This window comes from Ascidia mentula, chromosome 4, assembly GCF_947561715.1.
Source record: "Ascidia mentula chromosome 4, kaAscMent1.1, whole genome shotgun sequence".
NCBI lineage: Eukaryota > Metazoa > Chordata > Ascidiacea > Phlebobranchia > Ascidiidae > Ascidia > Ascidia mentula.
Window position 1 is genome coordinate 18,360,763 of NC_138569.1, and position 27,221 is coordinate 18,387,983.

Below are 27,221 nucleotides of genomic sequence, written 5' to 3' on the forward strand. Positions count from 1 at the left end.
GAACGAACATGTTTCTTGCTTTTTTATTTTCACAGTTCTCGGGGATTACCCCTGTCACATGATGATTTGCCTTTTTTGTTTGTAAATGATTGCGACTTCCCTTTCGAATACTGACCATTGATGTTGCTCTAGTTCTTGCAATGGAACGAGTTTTGAACAAAACCAACATCGGTAATAAAAATGAAAACTCTGTATCCATTTGTTTTTTTTACATCTAACAGTATGACTACAAATTTTCCGTCAGCAAAATCAAACCAAAAAGGCACAACTATATCACACAAAATTTTCTTTATGCGCAAATGCTGCACAATCGGTTAATGAAACGCAAGCAAAGCACAAAAGCAAATTTTCAGAATAATCGGGCTTCAACGTATACATTATTGCAATACTGCTCTAACGGGTGGCATTGCTAGGGACTTAGTGGATTTGGGCACTTGTACAGCTGGATCCCTCTAGTACCATTGCAAAGAATGGCGAGAAACTAAGAAGCTAAAACAAAATTGCAATATGACAAAATACATTACACAAACAATCACGATTATAGGGTTTTCTTGAGTTAGCGTATAGTGCATATATGTGACAGTAGAGAACTTGAACTTCACTGAACAATTAGTTGGTATTTAAAGAAGTGAAAAAGGATTGCAGTCTTTGAGACATAAGGCGCAGTTGCTCAGCGCGTGATGAAGATGAAAGCAATAGGAGATAATTGAGTGAAATGAATAGTTTTAGTTGATGAAGTTAGTAGTTCTTCCATTCGTGGGGACAATAGCCGATGTAGAGAGGTTGGGCAGGAATACCACGCCTAAAAATAATGGTCAATTATTCTTTACCTGACTCAAACCTCACCAGGCTGAAATATTCTACCTTATCATGCGGCAGTGGTGGGTGTCGAGCCTGGGGTAGGCGGCATTGACGTCGTTGACGGAAGCGTCGCTCCACAACCGTTCGGCTACAGCACTCGCCCTTGGCCTAACAATAGCATAACAGGGTGTAACAAGAGGACCAACTCTGTGTATTTTGTTTGATAAACATGCACACATTGGTTTCCTTTTCACTGTGATATTTTATAAAAATTTTACCACAATTACGCATAAAAATGGCTCAATTAAATCCAAAATAATCAGTTCCTTCATTGATTAAATGACATTAAAGTTAAAATAGTAGTTTACAAATCAAAAAAACTGTCATACCATAATCGAGGGCTCAGGTTAGTGCCGTCAACGTACTCTCCCCACATACACGCCTCACCACCCATAACCAACTTCTTCTGTTCATCGGTTCCTGTAATTAACAGAAGTTAAAAACTCGTCTCCACATTTACACAGGGAAACAGAACTGTTTTATATAACTCAGCCATGTAACTTTGCCATCTTAGGAATATAAACGATAAAAAAATACTTTTTTTGTGCGGGAAAGGGAAAACAATTGGAATTGAATCACGCCATGAGCGAAACGAACGTTTTAAATAATGCGCCATGAATTAATTTACTACAGAACCTACTTTACAAAACCACTTGATAACCATTTTTACCGTTGAAGTTAGATGGGTCGTACATGTAGTATTTGTGCCAGTCCTGTCCGTACGATATAATGTTGAGGTACCAGGGGGCGGACACAATTGCCCGAAGGCCCATGGCCGTCACCTTGGCAACTTCCTGATCTGGATGGTTGTTTATCCAGACTTCGACCACCGTGTCGTTCTGAACCTTTTATTTGCAAAAAGAAGTTAAATCATCAAGTTGTGGACATCACCGCATTATCTGGGACGCAGAGCCGGTATACAATTCATGATTTTTAACTATACGCATACTAAAATCTTCGTTGTTTGGTATATTTGAAAGTTGGTTGACACGTTATGTGAGATTTTAGTTTATTACTGAGGTCCGAGGTATACATGGCTAACGTGAATTGAGCTCTTCCCGCAAAAAACGATCTATTACGTTCGACGTTCCAACAGACATTTCCCAGGCACAGTTGCATGGACTTTGCTTTGTTGATCATGTTTCCAGTTTTTTGGTTGGCGACTGGCGTTGTATTGACGACAATGATGTCCGTAGAAAGAAGTCAATTTTGTGAATGGTTTTGTTGAACTTACCTTGACCCCGTTGTCAATCACTTCTTGCCACACGATGTAGCTGTACCCGATGGTCTCGGATATATCGATAACCTGTTGAATGTAAACCTGCTCCAACTTGTTGTATTGACCACTGATGTTCTGCTCCTTCATCCATTGCGTGATATTCGGATTCGACTGCCTGGAAAAAAATAGTACATCTAATTTTCTATGAAAAAAATAGTACAAAAGAAAAATTGAACGAGGAATTGTCTTGAAATTTCAATATAACAAAAATGTAGAGGCAGAACGTTTTCGTTAACACTATATCCTCTAAAGTTGTTAACCATAAATAAGGTTCTGAGAATAAAAAGTTATCATCAGTTTGAATGACGCGGTTGGTGTAGCTCCACCATTATATTAAGCTGAGCTGACCTGACTGACGTCACAGATAAAGCTCGCGCCAACCGCGTCATTTAAACTTGATGATGGCATAAGTTCTTGCCGAAACGTTTTTCGTACATGCCAATACATGACAATGTTACCAACAGTATGGGCCATTCGTTTTATTCTCAGACTTATGAGCAAATATGTTACTGGTGTTCATAAAAAACGTTGTTCTCGAATTTCAGAACAAATTGCACAAAAGCAAGAATCCGCTCTCATACGAACCAGCAACTGAAACTGACTTCGTCGCCACCAAGATGAATGAAGTCGTCATGGAAAACCTGTCTCACTTCACCAAATAAGTTCTTGATAAAAGTGTAGGTGGAATTGACCGTGGGGTTGATGGGGCCGTAAGTTCCGTCCGGTTTCTCATCTACATAAGTTTAATAGAAAGGATCTTACGGGATATAAAGAAGGTTTTTTACGGAGTAAAAATTTATAACATCCCTAACACAAAGCGTCTTTCGATAAGGTTAACTAGACGGCAGGAACGCGACAACGCCATGTAGCAGCTACAGCGTATGTGTTTATGCTTCATGAACATACGTGAGTCTCTTAAAATATAATAATACGTTCCGTCCGATTTGTTCTCTGTATAAATTTAATATACAAAGGATCTAACGGGATATAAAGAAGGTTCTTCACAGAGTAAAAATTTGTTACAACTCGAACACAAAGCGCCCTTTGGTTAGAATAACTGGAGGGCGGAATCGCTGCAATGTCATAGCAACTAAGGCGTCTGTGTAGATATTTTTGATGAACGTACTCGAGTCTTTTAAAGTTGAGAATAACCGGAAATACGTACTCGAGTAGCAGGGAGTCAGCAATCCAGGTTGACCCTTGCCCCACGAAGTTGAGTGACCGGGAGAATCAAATTCTGGGATGACGCGAATTCCACGCAAACGAGCAAACTCGATCACTGCGGCGATGTCATCGTGGGTATAGATGTGCGTTCTGTCGTCGTACGCTCCCTGTAAGTAAGTCATTAAGCATCGGTGAAGTTTGGAACGCATTGATACTGTTGTGGAGGATACTGAACAATACCACCTTTTGCAAACACATTTTTAAATTAAATGGATATTTTAAGACTAAATTGCGAGTTTGGATTCTTTTGACCCCAAGTAAAATGGGCCAGAGTATGAACTATTACATGTAGGTTCTTGGTTGATTTATTCTTTACGAACACTCCATGGTTCATCATAAGTGTGAAAAAAAATCCCCACCCCCAATTTTTTAAAGGAAGTATTTGTCTATCCTGTTCATTGTCCCATGTTTCCTTGATAGCGAAACTAATAAACTTACTTACAATATGATTATTAGACATATGCTTGCCTTTACCATGTCTACCAAAGTAAAAACATTTTAAATCCTACAATCCTTTATTTTTCATATGTGTCAAGAGCTTACCTTTACACTAAGATCGGGGTATACATCACTCACATACGGGAAGGACTGGTCATCGACAATGTGCCAATGCAATACATTAAACTTGTTGAAAGACATCGCTTCCTAAATAAGGGGGTTCAAGTTACAGAAGAAGTTATATGTATACGTACAGATGAAAGGCAACTAAAAAATATAACACAATTACCAAGGTTTGAAGTATGGCATTCAGTGGCAAATAGTGTCGAGAAGTATCAATCATAACACCTCTGAATGCATATCTGGGGAAATCGATGATGTTTGTCTTGTTTACCATCACCTACAATGTTGAATGTTAAGCATTTGGTAACCAACACTGAGTCACTTGTATAGGTAACAAGTTGTTTACCTGCATTGAATCAGATGCCCAGAGCAACTGGGAGAAGGTTTCCAAGCCTGTGTGCACAAAAATAATGATTTACATCTTTTTACACACAGATTGCTGCCTAATCATGGTGTTAACAATGCACTACTGAAGTTTACCTCTCAAAATCCCCCACACAGTGTTAGAGGTCAAACTTGCTTTGTCAGCAACATCCAATGCATCTAAAAAAATAGGTATTGTATTGGATCAAGAAAGTGGTTGGCTGTCTATTTAGTTTTCTTACATGTCTCCTTCATGTGGTCACTCGGGTAATCTTCACAAGGAGCCTGGAGATCAACCTCCAATGTTTTAATTGAGGCAACATCAGCAGGGCTACAAATAAATGCATTTTAATTGAAATTTTTTTTTTATATATATACAACAGAAGAAAAAAATGAATTTGAATTATAAAGGTTGGTTTACAACTTACATGTACTTAAGCTTCATGGTGGCCACATTATTGTATATGATTGTTTCGTATCTTTTAAAAGCCTCAGCAAGCAGATTGCATTTGTGTGAAGTGGCAGAGTACACAAATTGAAATGCTTCCACCACTACCGGATAAGTCTGTGGATCAACATACAAGTGTTAACTATTAACCACATTATTGTGATGCAATCAACATTGTTGGCAAACATGTGGAATCATGTCTTGTGACCTATTGGCATATCGACCAACACTGCATCCAACATGTGCATTGCACCATATTTCACACAGTGTAATTTTGAGACAGGACATTACACACAATATTGTTTATATATATTAAATCTACCTGTATATATCATAAAAAAAAATTATACACAAGATTGTAAGCTGAGAGATTGGCTCCACAGATATTTTTGGCAAAAACAATAACATTTAAAAAAATAAAACGCTCCGGCTCCAACACCTAGGTGAAAGTGAAAGCAGAAAAGAATAGCTAACCTGTCCAGTTGACATGTAGTGCTGTGGTTGGGGCCACACAGAACCAGGAATTGAAGCAGATTTTACATTGACATCCACATGCTCTTCATTGAATTGTGAATTTGCATTGACACCAATGCACAAAAGAAACAAACACAACAAACCAATAAACTTCATGGCTAATTGCTGTATGGAATATCCAAAGGTTTTTATAAGTGAATGCATTTCATGTAAGCCTTAGTTAAAAAAATGTCGTGCAAATTTATGAAATTTTATTGGTTATTGTAAAGTAAAAAGTAATAAACATGTACATTTTCATAAAAAAGCAATCAACAGTCACCAAAAATATTTTTGTAAAAAGTACAAACTTTGCCTCCAAGTACATTTCTACAGGTTTCTCAACAAAACAAATGCAAAATTGCCTTGCTTGCAATGTCAATTAGGCCTATGAGATTGTTGCGCAGTGTAATCACAGCAAGCTTTGAACATCGTTATGAGAATCTTAAATTCTTGATACGCAACGTAAGGTTTTTCGGGCAATGAACGTTTTGTTTGTTCTGCAGTTTCACAGTGCCCTCTTACGGTTGTTTTGTAAGGGGGGAGTACAACGTTGCTACAACGATGTTATAATGCAGATTTAAAAGATTGGACAAATTTTAGGGCAATTTTACGTATTTTTTTCAAAAGGTGAAGGTTATATTCTTGTTGAACGCATTTTGGAGTCGTGCAGAACACAAAAATTGGCAACATTGGTGAAGCGCCCGAACCATATACCTGTACAAGAGAACCTAACAGGGATTCGTGTCCTGGATATCTAGGGTTCAAATCCCGATGTGGTCTAAAAATAAAAAAGCACAGCAAAAGTAGATAAACTCATGAATATAATAACTATCCACCCCCCACATGAAGATATTGCTAACTCATATACCACGCACAGTGTGTGTTTTCCATCAGTTTCTTTTAAGCGAAGTTTTTGGTCGCTTTCGACACATGTTGGGCTTAGCGTAGTGACGTTCCCAGTATCATATTATCCGCCCGGTCTGATCCGAGCAGTTATCAGACAAATCCGGCCGGATAATTTGGATTCGGTAGATTGATAACCGCAAAATAAGCGTGCGTTTCACCGACGTAATGAAAAGCTAATACTTGGAAGTTTTGTTACTATGGGCTTATCATGAGTTTAACAAATTAGGGGCCTGGCATTTATAAATGTGCTAAAAACTTGCGTATGACGTGGTTATCCTCTGTACAAAATAGGCTATATTCACTGGGGAAGCTTTGCTAATTTATTGACCATCAACTAAATACAGCACCTTGATATTGTATAATCACGTCACACAAAAGGATAACCTTTTTACCCATTGTGAAAATGGAAGTCGGTAAGTATCATTTGCCACTGCAGGGTCCCCGAAATGAGAAATAATTATTTGGTGTTTTATGTCGTAAATTCTGTAATGCAATTACGAGACAAGAGGACCAATGAAACGCTGGACGACAAAACCTCAAACACACAGAACTTTGCTGTTTCTCAATGGATTTTGATGATTGCATAGAATGAAACGTACTTTGACAAGCGCACATCAGTTCTGAATGTTTGGGTTTACGCCTATAATCTGCACATTTGGGCTGTGGGTAAAGTTTCATTTCTGGACGTTAACCATTGGTTTGACTATCTTTGGCACAGGCTTGCAATACTTTGATAGTTACCAATACCCGTTCAGGCGAGACCATCCTCTTTAAAAACCTTGTTGGAATTTGTCAGAGGATCGAGCATGAGATTGTTCAATGCTGTTGTCTGGCAAAACTTGTGAAAAGGAAGATAAATTTGGAAAACATATAAATCCACACATGAAATAGAATAATTAGGACAACCTTCAAATCAAATTTCACCAACGTAGATTTTAATAAATTCTATGTTTGTTTTGTCATGCATCGTTGATTTGAAAACGTGCGTAGTAACAATTTCATTATGACGCTGCAGTTTTATAGTTACACGTTCAATTGCATACCGGTGGTACAATTTAATTTTCACTTATCTGCAGACTATAAATCTACCAAGGAACAATTCTTTTTCAGGATAACAAATAACATGACTTTAAGCGTGGGAGCAACGGTTGGATATGCCGTTCTTGGTACCTTTGGTGCTTATGTGGTCTCTTCAGTATTTTTACTTAACTGCCCTACAGCAATTCATAAAAAGAAGAAACGTCATTTCTACTGTGCTCATATAAGTCACAGAGGAGGTAAATGTGTTTGAGTTGTACAATACACATAGACATGCACCACTCCAAAATAATGGCCAACATTTTCAGGCGCTGCGGAAAGACTTGAAAATACCATGTCTGCATACAGACAGTGAGTAGTGTTTTACTTGCAAGTATGTAGTATCTACATTTTGGTTGCCTTTTTAGTGCAATTAAAGCTGGGACCCAAATGCTGGAGCTTGATGTGCAATTAACCAAAGATAATGTGGTACTTGTGTCTCACGATGAGGATTTGGCTAGATGCTGTGATGTTGAATCCAAAATCAACGACTTGACATTTGAGGTGGTGTATCTTGACAAATGAACTCTTATTGTATTTGACAGTGTAAATACTGTTTCAAGGAGTTGCCAAAGTTAAAGGACACTCTAAAAGTAACATTCTACGGAGGCCACAACTGTGAAAATTGTGAGGAAAAGCAGGGTATGCCTACCCTGGAAGAGGTTTTCCAAGCATTTCCTGATACACCAATTAACCTGGATGTTAAAGGCCCACAGGAAGATCTTATCTTCGAAGTAAGCTGTCTTTCTTGTTGAATCAGAACAATTAACATGCGCAGTATGCACTGCTCTATTACAACACACCAATTTTTTGTAGGCTGCATCGCTTGTTCAAAAATATAATCGAGAGAAAATTACAGTCTGGGGCAACTTCAGAAACACTACTGTAGAAAAACTTCACAAACTGGTGGAAATATATCTTTATATCCAGTTTAAATTTTTTTTAACACCAAAATGTTTTGTTTTCAGTGTCCTGACGTGCCCATAATGTTTTCCATGAAAAGAGTGGCACTGACATATTTGTGGTTTTACACTGGTCTACTACCTTTCATACCACTAAAAGAGTCATTTTTTGAAGTACCTCATCCATATTGTTTTAAGCGGTATGTTCTTCTTCCAATGTTACAGTTTTCTACTTTTATTTTACTGGTTGTTGTTGTAGTATTTCTATGACCCTGACCCCGATGCAGAAAGGACTTTTTTCAGTTGTTGGATTTCTGATGAGAAGTCGGATACTAATTAACCATCTGAAAGCACGTGGAATACCGGTAAGTTAGCAGAATGCCCCACGTCACAGGGTTTCAAATCTTACCAGAAGTGTAATTTTCCACATCTCACTTTGCCATAACATAAAAATTTGGTTTGACTGTCTCTATTTATTTTGATTAAAGAAATCTAATATGCAGTTAAAATTTTGCAGACATACCTGTGGGTTTTGAATGAAGAGGAAGACTTTGAAGATGCTTTTAAGATTGGTGCTGAGGGCGTTATGACTGATTGTCCAACCAAACTTACAGCATGGTTAAATGAACATCCACAGTATTGGGTTGGAAAAAGACTTGAAGAGGATTTGTAAGCTTGCATGGAGTGTTTTTTAATAATGTTGTTACAGTGATGATTTATATGTTTGGTATTTTATTACTATTGTGCTGGTTCCTTTTTATTCTTGCTTTTACGATATAATTAACATTCTTCATTTACTCACTTCACTGTTCTTGGAATTGATTTACAAACTTTTGCATCATAGATTCAAGTCATGCATAGTTGTTTTGCAACATTCAATTTGTAGCTGAAAGTTATAATTTAGATCTCCACAGCATTTTTCATCTTGTGTATTTTGTACTGCTACATCCTGTGTCAAGTACCAAAGTTGTTGATTTACAAGTGTTTGAAGATCTACTGATTGTTTGTGATGCAATATGGAAATGGAACATTTTTCGCGATTTCTCAGTTTGTTTTGCAGAAAAAATATATCGCATAAATTGTATGTAACACTGCGTCTGTTTCTTCACACAAGCCAAGGTTTTCTGATTTCTTACAAGCAAAGGTCGTCTGTAAACAAACAGATGTGAAATTCGCATCTCTACCGCCATGTAGCGGCGAAGCACATAATCAGAGACTACAATTGAAGGATTGGTTGAGGCAATCGGAATAAATTTATACAATCTAACACGGGGAAAATTATTTATGTAGTAATTGTGTTTGATTACAAAATTCGTTTTTGGAAATAAATATTATGTTTTTGTCGTGCAAACATATAGCCTAAAAAAAAGATATATGAATTACTATTTTAAACCAAGGCAATAGTACCTATACTCAGTACACAGAGAAAAGGTTTTGAAAAATCATTTGGATCATAAACGGGACATTCTAAATAGCACTGCGGAGATATGGTTTGCTAAATTTTTCACCGTATTCAATAGTGTCAAGCAGGATGTTCTGCAGAGTGCGCAAGCCCTCCGATACGCTGCGAATAAAAACACGTACCGTGACCCACATACACGCCCTTCTCACCAACAAGGGTTCTTCCGGCTACTCGTTTGCAGCGGCTAACGTATCGCGCCCCTTGTTTTTTCCATCTCCCGGCACGGAACAGCTGACTCGAAAGGCTGGCAACCATCGAAGCGTCGTGCCTCGCTGCACACAGTAAGTGGCAACGAACAATGGACAAACAAAGCAACTGAGGGCGGCACACGCCCACGCTGGGGTCGTGTATGCGTGGGTTGTTACGGAGGGCACTTGGTTTAGGTGTTTGCATATGTGCTCACACTCTTTCAGGCGTAGTAACCTACACCACTGCCGCCCGTTTTTATCTGTTGAGCTTAGGTTTAAGGATTGTTAGAATCGCTTTTTAAGCCGCTGTCCGGGTGTCGTCTATCACCAGCAGGTTATTTGTTTTATATCTTAAGAGCCAGAAAAGTGTACTGTTGCCCACTCCAGGTTGAAAGGGTGTCAGATAACTGTGTCAGCTCAAGTTATTTACCCAGTAGAATGTGTTTTTTCGTGAGCAGTGTATCTTCGTATCTGACGCCGGCCGTGGGGTGTGCCTTCTGTCATTTTATCGATAACTAATTAAGAAGCAGTCCACGTGGATAGCCCGTGGGACCTCATGAAATTCGCATTTGTCTTCGGCCAAACAACCTTGATACAAAACAGGACGATCAATGTAAACAAAGGGCTTTTGTAATTACCCGTACACGTCCCTTGGTACTGAGGCTATCTTGCCAGTTGTTCCAGGATTGTAACCTGAAATTTGTTTGTGACCTGAGCAGCTTTACTATATTCAGTGATTGCGGCACAAATATCAGGTTAGTTGCTGGGCGGTGTCCACTTGAGTGGTGATATAGCGTCCTGGGGCATATGGTCAGCTACTTGATGCGCAATTTCAATGAGGGTCTTGTTCGATTGTAATCAGATAAGCGCGGGTACATCAAATCGTGTTTACCGCGTCCAGCTGACCGGCTGCACAAAAGTCTATTAACTAAACAGAGGACGCTATGGAGTGGGCAACGTCGGCGTATTGACGCTTATTAAACACAAGGGCGCTCGTCCCGCTGTTCAAGGGTTTTTTAAAGCGTTGTAAAGCTTATCAACACACGACCACCACTGCTGGAAGTTACAGACCGAAGCAAACACACTGAATCGTGTCCAATAAACAGATCTGGGTCGTAATATAAAACTAGAGGCGTGCTACAACCGCCACAAAGGGCGAGCGGTGGTCATAAAAGAACTTTGCAACTGATGAACGCGGAAACAAAGCCGTGAAGTCGGAGCGAAAAACCCGTTGTCTTCGGGCGAGAAGAACTTATCGCCTACTCTCTCTCTCTCGCCGGCGATTTTGCCTTTTTTTCGTTTCTGGCCTATTTGTCGCCCACGAATTCTCGAAAGTGTTCATTAACTCTCGCCGACGAACGAAACAGTTCGACGCCCAGGTCGGAGGAAATCGGCCGGGGGATAATCCTGCTGTACAACTGCGATGGAAGATTAAGTTGTGATCGAAAGTAAAGTGCGAACGGTATATAGCAACGGGTTTGTTTCAGTCGCGACAGGTTTCAGAATAGTTGGTTAGGTATTACGGAATGTACAAATATTGGCGTAGCGAAGAGGCAAACAATAGGGCATCGTTTTGTTTAACGATAAAGCTTGCGCCAGCATTGTAAAGTTGCAGTTAGTAGCGTATTATATGTGGTTTAAGTGCGAAATAAATTCCATTGCTGCTTTTGCCTGCAGTAAGTCGGGATTTTATGAATTTGTTTGTCAAAAGTTCGTGGCACAGAAAAGTGTCTGTTGCATAAACTTGATCTAACACTTTACTTCTTGTGTAGTTCAACCTTTAGGCAACTTACATATATATCCAGTATATCTACTCTGTGTGTTCGTCCACCGTGTTTCGACTGCCGAAACATGCCCGGTTATCAGACAAAGTTCGTCGATAAGGTTCGCAAGCGACATCAGTGCCCCCTGTGCCATTTTCCAATGAGAGACCCCGTGCAAATAACCGCCTGCAGACACCGGTACTGCGACACTTGTCTTCAAAACTTTCTCGGGTAAGTGTTAGCTAAAAGGATTCATACCGTTTTTCTGTATTCCAAACGCATTGCCAATGCTTTTTTGGGGCTGTCCGCAAAGTTTCATAGATGTGTGATAAATTTGCGTGTCCTAGTGTTGGGTGTGTAAAGTTTAATCCTTGCGTCACAGGGGATAATATGAGGTTAGTCTTTAAATTTAGTCATGGACTACGTTAAATAAAAAACACCAGATTAACGCATAATAGACTTTAACACAGTATCGAAGGAGCTTCTAGTTATTAAAAAGCTGACCCATGCATCCTTTATATAAACTTTCTGTTTACGTAGCGTTAATATCTCATTCATCATATAATATACTATAGTCTATGGTTATCGATGCGAAGATATCGTTCGTTTCATCGGCGCCGGGTTTATTGGTACCGAGCACGGGTGGCGTGAAACGAATGCCGCGCTTCGATTTTCACCGCTTTGTTAAGTGCAAACGTGCGTGCACGGCGACGTGCAGTGATAGCCTGAAGTGGTATTGCGGCTGCCGTCCACTCTTTGATATCGACCAGCCTGTTAACATGACCCATGGTTTTCGTCCTGGAATGACAGACGGATCACCGACGTCATGACGTCAGACACCAAAAATTAGTTAGATCTTATGGGGGTTTTGTTAACATTCACAAACTTTCAGTACAGTGCGAGTGCTGAGCGACTGTGATTGTAGTCTGCAACCTCGGGGGCATCTCGGCAACAGAGCAACGCGGAATGCTTTTGTTCGAACTCGAGACGCGGCGATAGATACTCGTATCTGCCCGCAACTGTATGGCCGAACTCGGGCAAATGCAAACAGAATTGCCCTTTCGATGTCGCTTTGTCCGTCCACTGTCATTTGGTCCTGTGCTTCCACGCCTTTGATCGAAAAATTCCGATTATGTCTTGTTCGTTCGTTCAAGTCTGTAAGGACAAGATGTTCGTCACATGTTATCACTATAGTGACTACATGGCCTAAAGGTCGTCATTTTGGATGTGATGATATAATTTCTTGGATAAACATAGCGGTCGGTGTATTTGACATGAATATCTCTGTTCTTATAAACTAAGTGTCACCTGTTCCAAACCTGTTACTTACCAACGCCCACCATGTTTCGTTTAACAACACGAGGTAACGAGGGGCGTTTATGGTTTATGATTGATTTATCACTGACTCACCGAATTTTGCTCCCGCTATCTGCGCTGTAGCCTCGAAGTTGTGGGAAAATTAGATAAGTTGCTCTTCTCGGCTCTCGGCCTATCAGCTTACATAACACATCGACGCTCGAGCCTCCGTTTCTCATCGACCGCTGGCATTTTGTCTACCGTGGGAAGGCGGAACCTAGAGTTATGTGTATTGCCTTTGTCCATTGAAATTAGGTATTGTGTAACGACGCTTTGGACTCTGAGTGGGGTATAAAGGTGGCTCGTGGTTTGCGTCGAGGTTTCGACCTGCTGTGTTATTAAAATGCATGATGATGTGTTAGGGGGTCACACATAACATATTTGCCACGACGAAGTTTACTTACAATCTTCTGATATTTCTTGCGGGTTATCGAAAAAAAATGGCCTTACTAATATTGTTGTGTTTTTACGGGGATACAATGTCGCAACTAAGCAACAATTATCCCCTCTTTAAGGAGAAGCCTTTCAGCTCATCAGGGTGTTTCCAAACTCACGTGTGTCAAATACAAAAGCAATAACCGACAATCCGATTTTCCGTCTCCTGAAGGGATCGTTACAACCCTACTCACGACGGTAGCTCGTCGTGTCTTCCTTTGTCCGTGTCCTGGCAATCCGTGTCAAAGTGCTCGTAATCATCCTACCTCGCGTTAATGAATTCCGCCCATTCGCCTTGATGTGCCTCGTTGTGTCGCAGCGACATAATGCCCGTGTTTCACACGCCGAGTGGCGACAAGAATTGCGGCGTCGGCTAACGAGCGGTTGGCCAGCTTTCAGCATTTCGGTACCACTCGATCTCGAGAGCAATTTGATAGCGCCAGAGTTGTTAATTAGCCGAGCCAGCTTTGACGCACTGCTAGCCCTTCAAGCGAGCGGTGACGTTCTTAACTTGTTCTCGGTGTTCGAGATTTTCCGAGAGCGGTTCGAAGCGTCCGAAGGTCGAGGGGTGCTTTTGTTGCAACGGAAACGCAGCGAAAAGCAACAAAAAATCTTCACATTGTCGAGCGATGAGGTTCTATCGCATAGCGCGCGGGCAAACGCGTTCGACTGGTGCAGGTATTTGAACGTTGACTCATCGTTTGATGAAAGTGGCGACCTTTGGGAGCTTCTTTTCTCACACCCCAGTATTACGCGATGTTCGCTAAACATTTGCTTATCTTCAACTTTCGGTAAACACGCCGGGAAGACATGGTTTCTTGTACGACCACGAACTGGTACAGGGCAAACTCCCAGTCGCAATGACATGTGTTATGGGTTTATTAATAGCCCCCTTCGCCGATGGATTCCGTACCACTACTTGAGAATAGAGTCCTTGTCTGCTCTGTTTGCGCTGTCGAATTTACGTTTCCGCGCTTGTATTGGTCCGTTTGTGTGTGGGGACACGGGGTCTTTGATTCTCGCATTTCAAAACAAATACTGACGTCGAGGCCAAGTACCAACATTGCACAACCCCGAAGCAACCGCTTGAAAGTTACGGTCACGACTCGCCGCGCCTTTATACATACAGGTGCACTATAGGGTGGTGTTCGTGGTGCGGAAAACACCGCAATGTCAAAGGAACTGTGGCGGGTTTACAACACGCAACACCACCCGTGCACCGGGCACTGTGGTTTCATTGGACATGCTCTTGTTTAATCAGAATTTAGAATAAGAAGTTCAACTCCGCCTTCTCGATGAATTATCTGCCTAATGTTGTTCAGCGACCGTGAAAGTGATGATCTGCTCGGGTTGGTGCTCGTTAGCGGAATCGGTTTTTGTTGTCTTGCCCTCAGCTTAATAATCCGTTAATCTTGACCGCTTGCTGACATAGCGTAAGGACATCGCATACGTAGCCATGGCCAATCCGATTATAAAGGTTAAACGCCCCGAGAACGGCCTCAATTGGAAACATATGCCTGGTCGCAGATGTCAAAGTCCTTTGTCACATCGGCCGTGAGAATCGGTCGTCATTAAGTAGAGCTTAATTCAAGCATTTAGCGAACGTCTGGTGCTGTTTTGTTGGCCTTTCTTAAAAATGTTAGGTTTTGTTTCAAATATTATTGGCGCGTTTCCATGACTTGGCGACAGATCGCCAGTCTGTCGGGCATCCAGTTCGATTCGAGTTACGGATGTTTTGGTCACGTGATCCGGGATCTGGCGACGTAATCCCGAGTGGGTTTTGTTTCTTGGTCGCAGTGACGTCAAGCGGGCATTGTCCTAAAGCTTCCGATGTCGCGGCGGTTTCTCGTTGATCAGCGACACACCGGCGCGAAGTTTGTTTGAGATGATGCCTCGTCTTTCGGGAATATTGGGAGGCGTCGGCTGGGCGCTGCCAGGAACCCCGAAGGAAACCCATGAGGCATTCCCGCCCAGACTGTTGTTACGCAAAGCGAAAGTGTGAAACGCGTAGTTGCCTAATTTGGCGCCCAATATAAAGGCCATCGACCAGCGTCTCGTCCGAAATCAGTCGTCTGGTTTCACGCTTGAAGAAAGTTAAGCGCAAAAAATGCAGAGTTGTGTTTTCACAGTACTTGGTCTGGCGATTAAACTATCACTTTACGGAGTTGGTTTGTGTTGAACAAAATACCATTTCGATGAAGTTCTCCTCACGAAAGTCCTGGAATTCGCTCCAGTGGATGCAAGGATGAGTGTTACCACTTACATCAATAAATCAGCAAAAAAGCCTCTGAGCGGCATTTAATCAGATTAGTAGTAGTTGGAATTTACTTTGCAAAAAAACTCCAGCTGCGAAAGCCGACGTTTGTTTAGCTGCGTCGGAAGACTTGCTCTCCACTCCACAGCGGCACGTGGATTGGATTAAGGTCGATCGTTCGCAACGATGTTTGGCGTTGAAGCGAGTAAAGCAAACTTATAACCAGTCGCAAAAAGGCTTTTCTTTATTTGATTGATGAAAAGCTACCGTCATAGGACTTTGAAAGCCGATGCGTAAACGAACGAGTAATTAAACGGAGTCACCTGCCGACCGAACAGCTCAAAGGTTGGACTACGTTCGCTGAACCGGTGACCGCTCGTTCGCTGCTTATATGACCCCAAAGTTTAAGTTTCCTGTTTAGCGTTAATGTACCCAATTTCCTTGCCCTGCGGGGTCATGGTCCGCAGCGCATGGCGGAGCAGCTAAAACCTACTGTAGGTTGAGAGAGTTACAGGATTAAGCTCACTTTCAATGCGCACACCGCCGTATCCATTAAGTGCCTGCCTTTCACAACTGCAAGCCGAGACGCGCTCTACATTCCGTATACGTTCACCAAAGTTTTGCGTTGTTTTGTTGTTAGTGGCGGATGATCGGTCTCGGCAAAAACCTTGCTTCAAAAAATCAGCCGCTGCACCAATTGTGCACACAAAGAACTTTGTGAGCTTTGTGCAAACTTGAGCAGCCGTTTTGCAACTACAGAGGGGCGGATTCACCTTGTCATGATAACCATCTGTTGTTATGACGTTAATAGCAGGGCGGTAAGCAAGAGCTGGCAGTTGTGGTGTGAAAATTGCAGCTCTTTTACCTGGGTCTGTGTATAGTGGGATAAAGGGCAATGCCACAGTCTCACGAGGTGTAGGTTATGAACCAGGAAGATTACGCGTCTACGACGAGGCTGAGGGAAAAACTAATGAAGCACGCTAAGGCCATGAAATGAAAAACTGGCGATTAATCAAGCAACATAAGTACCTGCACCCTGTTCTGCGCAATGAATACTTGATGCCAAGCAGACGGAAATCCGATGCCCTCGTGCCCCACAGAGATGCATAATTTGTCCCACAAGCGACCACCAAGCGCGCGAAGGTATACCACAGCGGCGATTTTAATTCGCGTTTCGATCCTCTCGCGTGCCACTGCTTGCAGGCGACGTGTGTTTATTACTCGGACACGCACGTCATCGATTGTAAACCTAATTCCAGCACTATCTACGTCGAGGTGGGCGTGAAACGGCGGCGAGCGCTGAGCTGTCATAATTTATCTCGCTGAGTAGCGATTAACGGTGTATACGTGTGTCCAATAGCACGGCGAGAGCGATTGACCGTTTTGCGTCAAAGTATCGTTCATTTGTGAGTAAACATTGACAATAATTGTACTCCCGGGTTGCGTTGGCCCATTCTCATGTAAAGGAGAAACTTGTAGCGGAGGTTAATTAGCAAACATAACATAAAGCTGTCAAAGCGGGGGCGGAACACTTCCTGAATAAAACATCTTAAAACCACAATGATTTTGCCTGATCACATAACCTTTATTTGGCAAATGACGCTTGTGAAATAGAAGCGGTTTCCAACCATCACTGCCACATATTATCTGTGGACAGGACCGTTAGGCGCTTCTGGTAAGACCGCGTCGGTTTCCTTCGCAAGGCAATCATCCTATCCGATTGCGCTAAGTGGAAATAGGAATGCTTTGTGTATTTTCGTTGCCGGGTTTGAGCGTAATGAAGAGGTATAATATTCCCCGTCGACTCCGTCAGGCGTATAGCCCGCGGGCTTACAACGCTCTTTCTTGTCTTTCATTTATAGCACTGAAATAACTCTTGAGTAAATAATTGCCTATATGATATATAGTATGGTGTAATAAGCACGAACAAAAACCTTTTTTCTGGACACAGTGGTAATGGTTTATTGGTAATATTCAATTACTTTTTGCAAGCAATATGGAAACAAGATTCCCGGGCCCAGGCGCTTTGGAGTCTATTCACATCCAATCTAAATGATCAACATTTGTATAACACAGACCAAAGTTATAAGTCAAGCAATTGCACTACGAAACACCAAGTTGCAATGTTGTCCAAATCACGTTGATTTTTACCATCAAATACGTGTTGCAACTTCGACATTACGTTGTTTGGAAATGAATGACCTACCTATTGTTTCCGAGGATGCAAATCCCGCGTCAATGACATAACGCGCGAGGCTCTCAATGCGGCAACCTGCAATTTAGACGGTCCGCGCCGTACCAAGCATTTACATCGGCCAGAAGCAGGAAAACGGATCGCGCCCATATAAGGGGCTCGACACGGCTTCGCAAATTAGCGGCGCAATTTAACCTGTCCGAGAACTGGTATTAAATCGTTACTGAATCGTCTTGCCACTTCACAAGCTCGTTTTGCGTATTTGACACACGTCTGCGGTTGGTCCCTTTATATTATACGTTCTAAGGCGGCTTTTAGGCCTAAAGGTGCCGAAAATCACCGGTGTTCGACACTGAATACGAAACATACTGGATTGGGCTAAGGTACTCGGAATCATATTTTTGTGTGGCTGTGCTTGGGGTTGGTGTTTAGTCAGTGGATTGAGTCTTTGTGTTTGGGGTTTTTAGGGCTACGTTCTGTGGTTATAGATTGTAGTGAAGAATTGCTTTTCGTTTTATATTTATTTGAAGCATTTTTGTTATGACACCATAACTGTGCTAGTTTTACATTTGCGAAGATCGAAAGTGAAGGTGAAGGCAGAAAATAAAATCCCTGTTTCCAACGTTCTTAATTTGTTGCGCCTAATTTTCTGGAGACCGCCTGTCTGCCTTGACTTGTTTTACAAATTGCTGCACAATTAAGCTTGGGCACGAGGTGCGTTTAATTAGAACTAAGCGGTTTTGTGTCGACCGGAACGCAACGCACCAACCACCGCCGGCTTAGCAGTTATGAAAACATGGCACTCGCAAAATGATAATCCCCTAATAAAACCTTGCACGTAATATAATCATTGGTTACCTCTCGCGTCTTTGGCGTCGACCTAATCCATCAGGCGGATTTTCGCACTAGTTCTAATGTGGCAACAAGCTCCAAGTGCGTCAACGGGATTGCTCGGTGCCTCGCTGACCTCGTTTCGTGTGTACGGAAAAGCTTGTTTACCGGTAAAATTGAGCAGTCAAAAAACAACGCTTTCAGTGGTTTTGCCGATGAGCCGTTTGCATCATCACATCAGTGATTAGATCTTTTGGAATCAACCTAAGGAGGTTTGAGCATCTTACTCAGAGACTCGTTGAGTCACTCGCGTTCGTCTCCCCTTGGACAAGTTGTTGACTAATTAGGGGGTCAAGTGCAACGTGAGGAGTTGTTACAAAACGCTGGTGACGCCCGTGGGCCTTGATGGGAGAAAGTAGCATGCAGTGCTGAGTGAGCTGCTGGTACCGCTTCCACCACGCGCTTTTGTTTGCTTTTCTGGGAGTTGACAAATTCTTGCGGTTGCGACCTCTCGTTGACAATAGCGGGCGGACGTGGGTTTATGTATGACATATGCTGGCTTTGGTTAAAAAAACGATGTATTCGATGAGTGAATAGCTAGTCATGTAAAAACTGACTGGTATTGTCTGGGATGCTATTGTGTTCGTATTTCTAAATAAATATCACGCATGACTTTGCGTTCACAAAAAAACTTTGTATGTTTCGAAAAGTGCAGAACTTTCAAATCCATTGATTTGCGTTCAAAAATAAAAAAAAACGTATGTAAGCAAACACAAACGCTTTTACCTGTGTCATTCGACGCAAAATTACCAAGGAAAACAATAAGAGGGCATACATGATTCTACCAACAATTAGCCAAAAATGTAGCCAAAAATAACGCGGGAGACTCAAGGGGGCAAGCCTGGACAAGCCGAAATAAAACCACCATTCAGTGGCTATCAATCTATGCCGAATGCCCCTTTGTTATACTTCCGCGATCTATCACTGTCGGAAATTCGTATTTGCTCGGCAGTGCCAAGTAATGACATTATGACAGTTGCGGGTTTTGCTCATTTTCAAGTTTTTTTTATCAATTGTGTATTTTTGTGACGTCTATCTGTTTTGTTATTAATTTATGTCCTTTTGGGAAAAGAACCCTTTTAGTAGATTTACTTTTGATTAACCGTGAATCGTATTTGTTTTGCAGGGAAGGAGTATTTAACTGTCCTGTTGACCATCTTTCCTTGGATTATGCAAAGGTGAGTGTCCTTATATTTATGTCACATTTCGCAGAAAAAAAACGACTGGATTTCAAAGGTTACAACTACACGTAATGATCAATGTCTGTGGCAATGATCAGATAAACAACTACTCACTAGATCGCGTAATCCCGTGTGGCGGCTTTTAATCGCCGATCGCATATCTTAGTATCGGTTGCAGAGCCTGTGTTTGGTGTACACAGGGCAAGTAGCAATTCTATCTGGCGTAGTCAAGGCCCTTCGCTGGACACCTGCGCATTACAGCTTTGACCACTGCGTAACGCGATGCACACATGGCAGTAGCTCAAGCGTTCAAGGCATTTTCACACAACAAACGAACATTCTTGCTCCTTTTCCCATAACCTCCAGCCTGCGGGTGCAGCGAAAAAGATTTTTCTGGTGTCGCAACTGCAACTGGAAGTTACGTTTTACTCATTGTGGCGCAACAGCACGGAAACCAGGCAGTGCATGCATGAAGGGACAAGAACGGTCTGGTTTTTAAGTATCCAAATTCAGCCCCCGAGGCTTTGCTTATCTGGGAACAATTTGAACCCTTCGACCCGTGTCCAATATGTTAACTTATAAGTGTGTGAATTTTGCTGCGCCTGTGGTTCCAGTAAGCAGACGCTTGGCTGTCAGCGAAATCATGATAAATGACTGTTTTGTGCCGACTATACGTTCATGTGGTGCAAGAACAAGTAGCAAGGCGAAGATCAATGCCGAAAGGTCATGTGCTGACTTGCGGGAAGGCAATGTTTCTCCTTTAAAAATAGCCCAATGCTTATTTGTCTCTTTTAGTTCGTAATCACACTGTGCGCTCGGCTGGTTAGCGGTTTTTGCAACATCGCTTGCCTTCTAAACAAAGCAATATTGCGGTCTCGAAGGTTTAGAAAGTTGCCAGTCGCTTTTTTTCGCTGACAAATCATCTTTGCGAATTTAGCACGTAAAGCTAAGACCGATGAACAAGCTGTAATTTATTCGGAATGACAATACCCGCTTTTTGTCGTGTGCGTGGGAGACTAAAGTCGCCTAGTGAAAGAATACCACACGGATAAGACTCACGCATGGTTGAGTCAACGTCATTCGTAAAACGAAGGTGTGTGATGCCTGTCGCCGTGAAGTCAGTGGCGCAATAAGTCTGTGGTCTAAATGGCGCAAGACCCTGCGTCGCATTTCCGAGTCAAGATCACTATCTCCGTTTGTGATTGCTGGTCGATTTGACGTTTGCTGTGTTACACCAAGCACGGGCAAAGTAAATGTAATCTAAAGAAGGAAATTTTTATATTCCACTGATTTTAGATTATTTTTCAATGAGGCATATTATATCAGTTCAACATTATTTTTACAATTTCACCAAATGCAAATGATGATGGACACATAATAAACTGTGGCATTTGTTTATTGTTTTCATCGACAAATGGTGACTGTTATTGGACTGAAACTATCACAATATATATTTATGAACCATGGCGACAGTTACATATAAATATATACAATCAAATTATTATCACGTAATGATACCAACGACCATGCGTTCTGAGCTCAAACATGGATAGAAATTTCCTAATGAGTATCTTTTCATCATCACATCCGAGGCCAAAAAAACAAAGCAACCAGGCAGGGGCAGAACCATTGCTTGCTGTTAAATGCCGGGTATGCGCCAGTTGGCGTGTCAGGAATTCGCTCTACCATCGACAGGTGCCGGGCGATACGTTTTCGGCCACAAATATTTACGTTCAAATGTCGCCGGAATAATTTCAGTCTTTCGCATCTAATTTTCAATTAGCCGACCAGTATCGAATATCAAAGGCGTGCTGTCCTTGTTTATTTTCAATTTTGCCACGGCGCCATATGGCTCGCAGGACCGTGACTGCGTTGTTTTCTTCGATAAATAGAAATTGATCGCATTGTCTTTCACGCCCGCCCGTCAAGTTCACGTCCAGAGTATGACCAAAAAGGATTTTCAACAATCCGGGAAACTTGTTGTGCGTAAAGGAGCTTTACGCCGTCTGTATTTTCCCTAAAAAGCGGGCGTAATCTCCTTGGTGGCTTATTTGGCATGTGTCATTGTGGCATTCATTAAACGTCCGTCAGACGCTAACAGGACAAGATAAGAGGACACACGACGCACAACTGAATGCCCACGTGAATTGTAAAGCTGTCAACGATTTGACAGACGCACCGTGACCGTCCGCTTAGGGATAGGATTAAAACGTACTTAGGATGACTTTCAAATCGCATGTTCTCCTCCAGTTTTTAACAATATAAGGTCCTCCTTTGACACATTCGATATTTAAATGAGCCAAATTGCGTCACCCTAACCAATGCTGTTTGGTTTTCAGATTTATCCCGATCCGGATTTAGAAGCAGATATCATGGCTTTGACCACCCACTGCAACAATTACCAGGCCGGCTGTAAATGGACCGGTAAACTACACAACCTTAAGGTTGGTATTGATTTCTCTATAAAAGATTGGTAAACAAATACCAGGTGCCATACGATAAGAATTTTCCATGTGGTTTTCAAACCGATGAACATTCCTGTGGTATTTTGTATGTTGCCTGTTATCTTAGGGTCACGTGAACATGAACACAAAGGCGTTAGAGTTATTCGGTATAATGTTAACAGGACAAGTGAACATGCTGAGAAAAGTTGATGTTCACAATACACTTGCGGTTTGGAACGTAATTTTTAAAGAAATTTTAAACATACATGTCAAAACATGTGCAAAGTTCCTCATTTGGGCATTTGCAATTTTAGGCACATCAGGACAAATGCAGCCACAGCGAACGTGAGTGTCCCAATCGTTGTGGAGTACGCGTACGAACCATGAAACTAGCTGACCATCTGGAATACGATTGTATGAAACGGAGAGTGACTTGCAACTTTTGTGCCAAGGATTTCAACGGCGAACAGGTAAGCACAGCAGCCTGTAATGTAATTAACCTTGGCCTCAATGGTGCCTTTGTTATACCGTACGCTCTGTTGCCAAATAAGAAACGCGTTTTTGTTTATTTCGCCACGCTTCAAGACTTTCCATCGCTGTGGAGAATAAACGTAACGCACTTTGTTGAAAAGTTTATTCATTGGAAGAATGTTTTTGCTCCACCAAAGATTCCTTTTTTTCGCAAACTCGGTCTTATCTTTTGTCAATAAATTGGCTGTCCTCTGCGTGCGGTCTAAGTTTACCAAACTTTTTAGATGCAGGAACATGAGGGGTCTTGTCCGATGGAAAGCGTTCACTGTGAGAACAAGTGTGGAGCCAAGATGCTGCGCAAGTACCTCAACCGCCACATGACTGGAGACTGCCCAAAGCGTGCCACCAAGTGCACTTACTGCGCCAAGGACTTCAATTACGACATTCTGCAGGTAAATGCCGGTTTGTCAACTATGCCGTTTAACTGGAAATTGTGATGTCAAGATTAAATTTAACTCACGCTGCGTTGATTGTATGTTGTGGTAGCGAAATTAAGCGCAGCGTTGCGTTACAATGTGCCAGAGATGTATTCGCTTTGTTTAGAACCTTTGTGCATGTAGGAGGTTTGCCGTGATTCGCCACTTTTGCTTGTTACGCCGAGTGTTTTTGGATAAAAACAGAAAATGATGTATTTGTTCGAAAAATTGATTTTCAGTCCTGATATGAAACATTATACCTACAATGTACCTTTCTTCAAATAGTTTTCAATTTTTTGGTAATCAAATACCTGCAACGACAAAACCATGGCGCCCAAAACAACTCATACAAAAAACACTGTGTGACATAACTTAACTTACGCATATTCCAATCGACAGACGCATCTCGGCAACTGTCCACGTTATCCGATCGGTTGTCCAAACCGCTGCGACGTCATGAAGATTCCGCGAGAGGAGCTCGAGTTGCATCTGAAAGAGCAATGCAAGTCCGCACTCACCACTTGCCCTTTCAAGGAAGCAGGCTGCAAACACAAGGTAAGCCACGTGTTATTTTAAACCAACTTTTCAATGTTTGGTCTTCCGACCACAGTCAACACACTGTTTTTACAGTTTCATACTTGCAACACAAATAACGTGTAAATCCTATAGGACGTATACGTGGCCAAAGATTTAAACTTTGGCTTCTGAAAAGCTTTTCAGTGCTCCTAAAAGCTTTGCAATATTTTAAACCTTCCGGAAGTCTCGTCTCGCGCATCCTTCTGCAAACGAGACGCAAACAGATATGCGGGGTTCCTGGTTTTGTGTTGGCATTACGCGAGAATGGTAATTGCGAGCATTCATCTTTATTGTAGAAAACCACATTAATTTGAAAGTTAAAACCGGTTTGTCTATATAGGAAAACACCATACAAGGCGCGCAGCTGTAACCATGTTGTTTCTGATGCAAAAAATCCTTTGCACGAAAGTAAAAGTTGTTTAGCATAAATTCTTACACACCGTTTTTTCAAGCCAATATGCTTTAGCTTTATTGTGTTTAAAGGCATTAAAATATAGTTTGGATGCGTTGGGCGAAGATAATTTGGGCATCAATAATTTGAAATCAGAACGTTTCCGATTGAATTCACCTGGTCACTAAGATTTAAGTCACAAATCATAGAAAAATCGATTTCGCCTTCACGGGCAATAAACCAGTTCACTTCAATCGGAAACGTTTTGTTTCATATTATTAACTTCCTATCCTATAATAAATTGGTTTCGCTGGTAGAAAGAAAATGCCCAGTAGAGCGCTAGATTCCGGCAAAATTAAGGATCCTGTCTTAATTTGGACATTTTTAGTATTTTGTTGCTACAAATAGTCAACGATCTTTGTGCGTAAGAAACTACGTAAATCAACTGATTCCATTAAACCTAAGTGATATATGACGCTATGTTCAAAATGAGTCAGACTGATTTCTATTCACTCTCTAAATGTCGTGTATATCGCCCACGCAGTAACACCGTCATTCGGTCCGAATATGCTTGAGCCATATCTACGGGCGGCTATTTTATCAACACACGCATCGCTGGAGCTACGGATGCTCGCGTATTTGCGGCACTCACCGATTCCCTGGCTTAAAGAGCCGGCCCGTCTCTACCTCAAACAATGCGTTTCCGGCCACACCGTCCTCAGGGCGTTAGAATATTAAATGTGTTCCACACAAGGGATTCGTGGGCAGGCTCTCAGTAGGAAGTGTGATGACTTTGGATGCCTTTGTTGTGTAGGTGGTTTTTAGTTGAAAAAACCTGCGTGTGGTCGTTGTTGCCATAGCCGGTGATTCATTCACTTGGAAAAGCTTTTAGCTAAACCGCCGGGTTGTTATGTTGCCAAGGATTTAGATGAAAATTCGCCCCTTGAGGAACAGTGATGATTTTTATTTAAAGTCGTTTCGCGTTTGCTATTTAGCTTGTTTTTGTCTTTCCCTATTAGTCCACACTTCTTTCAAAAGAGAGAACAAAATGCGAAACACAACTTATCATAATTACAATCAAGCACTATTGAGAGGGTTGTAAAATCAACTTAGGCGTCTTGCCCAACGCTGTGAGATATAACCTACCCATAACTGTTGTGCCGAAATTAACGTTCGTATTTTGTTGCAGTGTCCCCGTTACCACCTCGATCGCCACCTAGCGGAAGCAAACAGCACTCACATTCGAAGTATGTTTGAACTGGTCAAGTCACAACGCCTACAAATCTCCGACTTGCAACGGCAAGTGAGCGAGATGAGTATTGACAACAAGGGGACTCTGCTGTGGAAAATCACCGACTACGCGAAAAGATTACAAGCTGCAAAAACCGACCAGCTTATAGAAATCAAAAGTCCGCCTTTTTATACACACCGCTATGGGTACAAATTGCAATTGTCAGCCTTCTTAAACGGCAACGGCAGCGGGTTAAACTCTCACCTGTCCTTGTACATACGCGTTTTGCCCGGAGACTACGACACGTTACTCGAGTGGCCTTTTTCACACGATATCACCTTCATTATCCTGGACCAGGGCGACCCACTTTCCTCCAAACGTAGCCACATAAGCGTGAGATTCACACCCGACCCCACATGGAAAAACTTCCAGCAGCCAACGCCCGACTGCGACGACGACTCAACCCTTGGTTTCGGCTATCCAAAGTTTGTATCTCATAAGGAGCTGAAGGACAATAACTATTTGAAAGGTAACTCGTTGTTCATCAAGGCCACCGTAGACACATCGCGAATTGTAATACCGTAATTTACATTCATTTGCGTAATTTTTCTTTTTATTTTCACCCAACACCTGTTAAAACTGTACACGAGTCCTTGACGATCCCATTACACCACTTTTTCAATCATGAACCTTGATGAGGTCGTGGCGAGAAACATGCTGGAAATGTTTCCTCGTAAACCAATATTTATGCTTCGCTTGTGACCGTGTCAAATTGTTGCTTCTCTATTTTCTTCCACCATTTTTCTTTTACATGTTTTTTTTCCTCTTTTATGTTGAATGTTGTTTGCTTGTGTACCTGTGATAGTTTTATTTTAGCCTACATCAGTTAGTTCCCTTGTGTTCAGCATCAGCATTTAAACATTCGAGTTAAAATTTATCAAATGATTTAATTTTGAAAGCAGTCATTCTGGAATTTTATTCAAAATTGATTTTAAAATTTGTTCGTTTATCAATCTTAACAATACTTGCGAAATCGGCTTCGATAAACGATTAACAACATTTTGTTAGTGGCATTTTACGAGCACATCCCCTGTTTTGATTTGTTTTCTTGTATATTGGTTGCATCGTAATCGACCCAATAAACCCGTCGACAAAATTTGTATTGAATAAATTTATGTACTCAGATTACACATTGCTAGAACCAGAAATGTTTGTTTTAGTTATTTTCCCCAGAAACACAAGTTGACAGAAAGATTTCGGTAAATGCCTGTGTGTCTTTACCCGCAAACGCTCACAAAAGTAGGATTCCATTTGTTATGGTGTGATGAATATACAGCAACAATGATTTGGTAGCAATAGTTATTTACAATCAATCAGTCATAGAAAGAAACAAAAAATCAACTCAACTTGAATTCAATATTTCTATGCCAATAAATGTTCACTACATTAATTTTACTTAACGCTTGAGTGGTTTTTGCACGCGAAAAAGAAAAATAACAAACGTGTAAGTTCACGGTTTGCTAAATTTGAAATTATTCTAATTGTTTGTTTTCGATTTTTAGACAGTTGGGTAATTAACTTTGCACAAATGCATATATGGCTAGTAAACTACCCACTGGTATACCCAACTTAAAAGCGTTTATGAAGCGACGAGAAGTGTTGCAGTTGTACAAAGACATTTTGACATGCATTCACAGAATCGACTCAAATGCGGATAAGAAATACTTTTTATCATGGGCCAGGGACGAATTTAAAAAATACAAACATGAGACGG

The 27,221-nt window shown here is 41.6% G+C and overlaps 3 protein-coding genes across 4 annotated transcripts; 2 read left to right on the forward strand and 1 right to left on the reverse strand.

Annotated features, from left to right (window-relative positions):
• Positions 1-188: 188 nt before the first annotated feature.
• On the reverse strand, positions 189-5,371 carry LOC145899627 (beta-hexosaminidase subunit alpha-like). The gene is made up of 14 exons (XM_082988507.1): positions 5,211-5,371; positions 4,717-4,853; positions 4,531-4,619; positions 4,406-4,468; positions 4,272-4,318; positions 4,092-4,202; positions 3,908-4,009; positions 3,306-3,471; positions 2,726-2,873; positions 2,096-2,255; positions 1,532-1,706; positions 1,191-1,281; positions 865-969; positions 189-802 (listed from the first exon to the last, which is right to left on the reverse strand). The coding sequence occupies exons 1-14, from the start codon at positions 5,364-5,366 to the stop codon at positions 739-741; spliced, it is 1,614 nt and encodes a 537-aa protein (XP_082844633.1). The 5' UTR covers positions 5,367-5,371; the 3' UTR covers positions 189-738.
• Positions 5,372-7,272: 1,901 nt separating this feature from the next.
• Positions 7,273-9,210, forward strand: LOC145898757 (lysophospholipase D GDPD1-like). The gene is made up of 8 exons (XM_082987348.1): positions 7,273-7,432; positions 7,502-7,544; positions 7,601-7,736; positions 7,796-7,966; positions 8,049-8,138; positions 8,201-8,334; positions 8,394-8,499; positions 8,652-9,210. Exons 1-8 carry the CDS (start codon positions 7,279-7,281, stop codon positions 8,805-8,807), a joined length of 990 nt encoding a protein of 329 aa, XP_082843474.1. The 5' UTR covers positions 7,273-7,278; the 3' UTR covers positions 8,808-9,210.
• Positions 9,211-11,560: 2,350 nt separating this feature from the next.
• Positions 11,561-26,591, forward strand: LOC145899873 (TNF receptor-associated factor 4-like). Of its 2 annotated transcripts, none has more exons than XM_082988804.1 (7): positions 11,561-11,778; positions 19,804-19,855; positions 22,198-22,302; positions 22,617-22,772; positions 23,058-23,225; positions 23,649-23,804; positions 25,406-26,591. In XM_082988804.1, the coding sequence occupies exons 1-7, from the start codon at positions 11,636-11,638 to the stop codon at positions 26,030-26,032; spliced, it is 1,407 nt and encodes a 468-aa protein (XP_082844930.1). In that variant the 5' UTR covers positions 11,561-11,635; the 3' UTR covers positions 26,033-26,591. The 2 variants fall into 2 exon arrangements, with proteins under 2 accessions (XP_082844930.1, XP_082844931.1); XM_082988805.1 differs by lacking the exon at positions 11,561-11,778 and adding an exon at positions 15,428-15,960.
• Positions 26,592-27,221: the final 630 nt, after the last annotated feature.